This window comes from Sturnira hondurensis, unplaced genomic scaffold (assembly GCF_014824575.4).
Source record: "Sturnira hondurensis isolate 20B ecotype Veracruz unplaced genomic scaffold, ASM1482457v3 Scaffold0004136, whole genome shotgun sequence".
NCBI lineage: Eukaryota > Metazoa > Chordata > Mammalia > Chiroptera > Phyllostomidae > Sturnira > Sturnira hondurensis.
Window position 1 is genome coordinate 449,015 of NW_028076767.1, and position 4,806 is coordinate 453,820.

At 48.6% G+C, this 4,806-nt stretch overlaps 1 protein-coding gene across 1 annotated transcript; it reads right to left on the bottom strand.

Moving 5' to 3' along the window:
* Nucleotides 1-1,019: 1,019 nt before the first annotated feature.
* On the bottom strand, nucleotides 1,020-2,476 carry LOC118985857 (L-lactate dehydrogenase A-like 6A). The gene has a single exon (XM_037044688.1). The coding sequence runs from the start codon at nucleotides 2,474-2,476 to the stop codon at nucleotides 1,331-1,333; it is 1,146 nt and encodes a 381-aa protein (XP_036900583.1). The 3' UTR covers nucleotides 1,020-1,330.
* Between the last annotated feature and the right edge of the window lie 2,330 nt (nucleotides 2,477-4,806).

A 4,806-nucleotide genomic window follows, 5' to 3' on the forward strand; every position in this document is an offset into this window, starting at 1 on the left:
GAGTTCCTTCATTTTTTGTATAGCAGTAGAACTATTTCCATAGACTTGAAATTGTTATTTAAGAAGGAACTTCCCCTAGTTCTGAGGAGGCCTGGGCCTGACAGCTATTTGTGCTATTATGCCCACAGGGAAACTACCCCATTCTAGGGTAGTGATTTATAGTTGAATGTGGGCATTAGGAGGGCACATCAACATCTCCTGTTTAGTAACATGGAGAGTAACTGGTGCATGAGTCGTGGGTATCTGTGGTAGGGTGACATTGTCTCAAAAAAGCAAAAAAATGACTGATGATCTTCCTGAAATTAGAAGGTACTTATAGAGAGATATAGATATGCTGTCTATGCTGTAGATGCTCATTGATCCCAAGTAGATGAAGAACATAGTTTTATAGTTAATTTAAAGTGATGTAGGCAATTAAAGAGCACAGATCCTACAGTCAGACTGCTAGGGTTTGCTTCTTGACTTGACCTTTTATTCACTGTCTGGCTTAGATAAATTATTTAATATTTCTGTATCCTGTAAAATAGGAATAATATAATAGTTTCACCTTAAGAAACATTATCCATCAGGCTGGTCAAACACATAGTAGGCTTTCAAGTTTTGCTAGGTAGATAGATAGAATCATCTAATGACAAACACAAAATATCAGTTTTCAGAGAAAGTATTAATAATGCATTCAATTATGATCAGTGTAGTTAAGTGTTTCTGGGGTGATTTGGAAAGCACTTAAGCATTTTACAGGAACCCAGCCTCATGCCTCTGAGAGGAAGAGGTATGGAGATGGATTGCATCCAACCTGGCCCAGTGACATCCCCTGGAAGTTCACTTTGTAATGAATGCTTAAAATCTGCCTAGTTTACTTACCCTTTTTCTGTTTTTATTTTTTATTTTATTTATTTTTATTTTTATTTTTATTTTTTTTTACAGAAAGTACTTCTACACATTTATTTTTACATTGTAGATAAAGTTACAACTTTAAAAAATAGAATAAAAATAGATGAAATAGTATGCAAGCCAGCTAGAACAAAATATTTCTATAACAAAAAATATTTCTACACTCCACATTCTTTTGGGCCAAATGGCAACCACATATGAACTCAAGGTAAGTACTAGTCCATCAGTGGTACAAAAACACCGCTGATGCAGTCACCTAGGAACTGTTTAAAAATTAACAAAACTAGATGCTAAATAAAAGAGCTGGGAGGCTAAACAAACGGGAGACACTCTACCCCATCCTGTTCCAACTTTTAGGAATCTAAGTTTACTTAAAATTGACATATACAACTTCTATCTCTTCTTCAACATCTCCAGAACGGTAGCTGTAGCAACTTTAGAACTTGAGATCCTTCTGAATCTCCCAAAGTGTTTCTGCACTCTTCTTCAGACGAGCCTCTTCCTCGGGGGTCAGGTTGACCTTGATAAGGTCTGTGATTCCATTCTCTCCCAGGATGCAAGGCATGCTGAGGGACACGTCTTCGTTTATTCCATAGAGACCCTTAACCATGGTGGAAACTGGATGCACTCTCCTAAGATTCTTCAAGATACTTTCCGTTAAATCGGCTACAGAGAGACCGATGGCCCAAGAAGTATAGCCTTTCCTGTTAATAATCTCATAGGCGCTGGCAATCACATCTTTGTGGACATCTTTCCACTGCTCAGGGTCCTTATCGGTCCCTATGTCTGAGTTTAGATGCTTCAGAGGGACGCCCGCGACATTCACTCCACTCCACACGGGAACACTGGAGTCGCCATGCTCTCCAAGGACCCACCCGTGGCAACTTTCGGGGTGGATCCTGAGCTTCTGCCCAATCAAGAAACGAAAACGAGCAGTGTCCAGATTACAGCCACTTCCAATAACACGGTTTTTGGGCATTCCGCTCAACTTCCAAGCTACGTAAGTTAGGATATCCACTGGATTGGAAACAACAATCAGCTTGCAGTGCGGACTGTACTGGATGATACTGGAAATCATCGATTTAAAGATGGCCACGTTGCGCTGGACTAAATTGAGGCGCGTTTCCCCCTTTTCCTGGCGTGCTCCTGCCGTGATAATCACGAGGTTGGAGTTGGCGGTGACGAGGTAATCCTTGCTGGCGACGACGTTTGGCATTTTCACGAACTGACTGCCATGCTGCAGATCCATGGTCTCGCCCTTCAGTTTGCCTTCCGCAGCATCCACCAAGGCCAGCTCGTCGCTCAGGCCTTTCAGCAGGATGCTGATGGCACAGGCCATGCCTACCGATCCGGTCCCTATAATGGACACCTTATTGCGAGGAACGGCCGCCTCCGAAGTCAAGTTCTTTATAAGCTCACCCTTGACAGTCGCCATCCTGGACACGGGGGTGACAGACCACGGGTGTCGGAGTGGCGTGCAGGCTAGCTGGCGGGGGCACGGTGCCGTGCCCAGACTCAGGAAATTCGCTCTCGCAGCGCCCACTCTCCAGCCGGCCCACAGCAGACCCCAGCTCACAGCCATTCGGTCGAAAGGCGGGGGAAGAGAAAGGAAGAATGTGGCACGCAAGCTTTCAGGGGCAGAGGAAGAGCGCTTCAACCGCTTGCTGCCCGTCGGCGTGGCTCTGCGCCTGCGCGAGGATGTGGGCCGTTGGCCGCCCCTCGGCGTGGCTCTGCGCCTGCGTGGCTCTGCGCCAGCGCGAGGCTCAGTGTGGCTCTGCACCTGCACGAGACAAAATCCCACAACGGCCTCTCCAAAATACAATACTTGTTGCGTACAAGTTTTACCAACGCAAATTCTCTTTGCTATTTAATGTGAATGCTTGGCCAACCCGAGGTTTGTATTTTCAGTATGTATGCCAAGTAGAAACGCTTTCATTCAGTCCAGATGAAAAGAAGGTTAAACCCTGCACCGGAGCCCCTCTCCGTCCTCCCAGAGTGCCCTGCGCCGACTCCCCGAAGGCCGGCGGCGCAGGGGTGGGGCGCCCGCTCTGCACCGCGTCCAGGCTGCGGGGCTCCTGCTCGGAGAGGCTGGCTTCACGTCCAGTCTGCACGCCCCGCCCCGCCTGCGGTGAGTCCAACCCAGAGCGGGGCCCTTCCTTTGTCACGCAGAAGGGTAGCTGGTGATTTCTCAAGTGCAGGGTGATGGTGCCGCCTCTATCAGAATGCAGACAGGGCTTGAATGTCCTCAAAGTGGCAAATTTCAACCCACACCCAGAGAGCACTGAATGAAGCAGTAAAATAAAACTCGGCCGACCCTTGAACAGGGGCTTGAACGGCGGGTGCCCGCCCGCGTGGGGGTTCTCCCCGGCTGGCCCACGCAGCTCCCGCCCGCGCCGCTCCAGGGGCGGCTCCACTCGCTTGCACAGCGCATCTCACCTCCTGCTGCATTCCCCCGGCCATTCTTAGGAGCTACAGGTTTCTCAGGACATAGAAATATTTGCCCTAATAAACCCAATAAACTATGCAAGTCCAAACAGAGGTGGTGCCTCCTCCCCACTTGTAACGAAGTTATGACCCTGGAAGGGTCATAAGAAGGAGCGAAGAGCTCGGACGCTCTCCTAATGGGGCTCTCGGAGCACCCCGCGGGCTCCCTCATGGCCGGGGGAGGACAATCAGTTTTAGAATACTGAATCTTGGTAGAATGAATATTTTACATTCAGGACTTGAAAACCCATCTGTCCTCCTCCTTCCTGCCACTGAAATGCAGCCCAAGAGAGGAGAAACAAGCAAAGGGGGGGACGGGCAGTGGACAGGTGGGCGGTCAGCAGAGCCCCTGCAGCCTTCCGAGGGTGTCTGCCCGGCACTGGCGCGGGCCGGACGCCCTGTCTGCAGGGCACGGTCGCGAGCTCCGTGGCACAAGAAGTGGCAGGAGCACCACGCACATGACTTCTCTCCACACTGGTGGTCAGAGCGATGGCTGCTATTTGTCCAATTAAAAGCTGGAATTTTCAAAATGATCACCTTTAATAGTGGCCAGCATTTTAGAGGGATCCTTTTAAAAGCCCGTCTTTGGATAGTTATTTCTTTTATTCCAGTCGAAACTGGATATGTTTTAACCGAATGCCTGTACCCACCTTCTTACCATAAAGATGCCTTTGACCAGTCAAATCATTTTCCAAGATAAGTGTACTTGAGGATGAAATTCAAGGACAGAAAGACTCTTAGCTAGATGTCTTCTTTCTATAGTAATTTTCTTTGTAGAGTGTGAACACTGTGAACTCCTAACGCCTTCCAGATGGCGAAGCTGATCACGCCAACCCCACACCATGCGTACAGGGAGCCCCAGCCCAGGGCTCGCAAGGCCAGGGACGACCCGCTCTCCGGGAGAGCAGCGGTTGCCAGGCTCCCCTTATTGAACCATTCAGGGCTTCTCTTTTTAGCCAATGATAATGTTGTAACAAATCCAGCTAGCATTCCTGCGGCAGCCACAGTACCTAGGAAAAGTCCACCTTTAACCAGGAAAAGCCGGTCGTCCGTGGATCCCGGAGCCTCCAGCCCGGAGGACCGTTCCCCAGCCTCAGAGACCGCAGGCTCCATTTTTATAATCCCTTTTTCTGTTTTTAAAACAAGAATGCCAAGTGTGTGATGAAAAATTATTGTGTAGGTGCCTTGTATACGGAGTTTTATTGCATTACAAACACAACAGGTGTCAGGGAATTCCCTGAGGGGTTGGATAGATGAGCTGTAAGGTCTCTTCCCATCCGAAGAGTGCGTGGCACTTTGTGTCAGCATCATCAGTACTTCCTCCTCCACAGTCTCAGTCATTGTGTTGCCAAGAAGCAGCCCCACAGAGCCACTTTAGAGAAGGAACGCTTACTCTTACTCCTTCTGTGATCATTATAAATTCATCAT

Bases quoted from the DNA above. Each gene is read 5' to 3' on its own strand.
- LOC118985857 (XM_037044688.1), bottom strand. From the start codon at position 2,476: ATGGCTGTGAGCTGGGGTCTGCTGTGGGCCGGCTGGAGAGTGGGCGCT.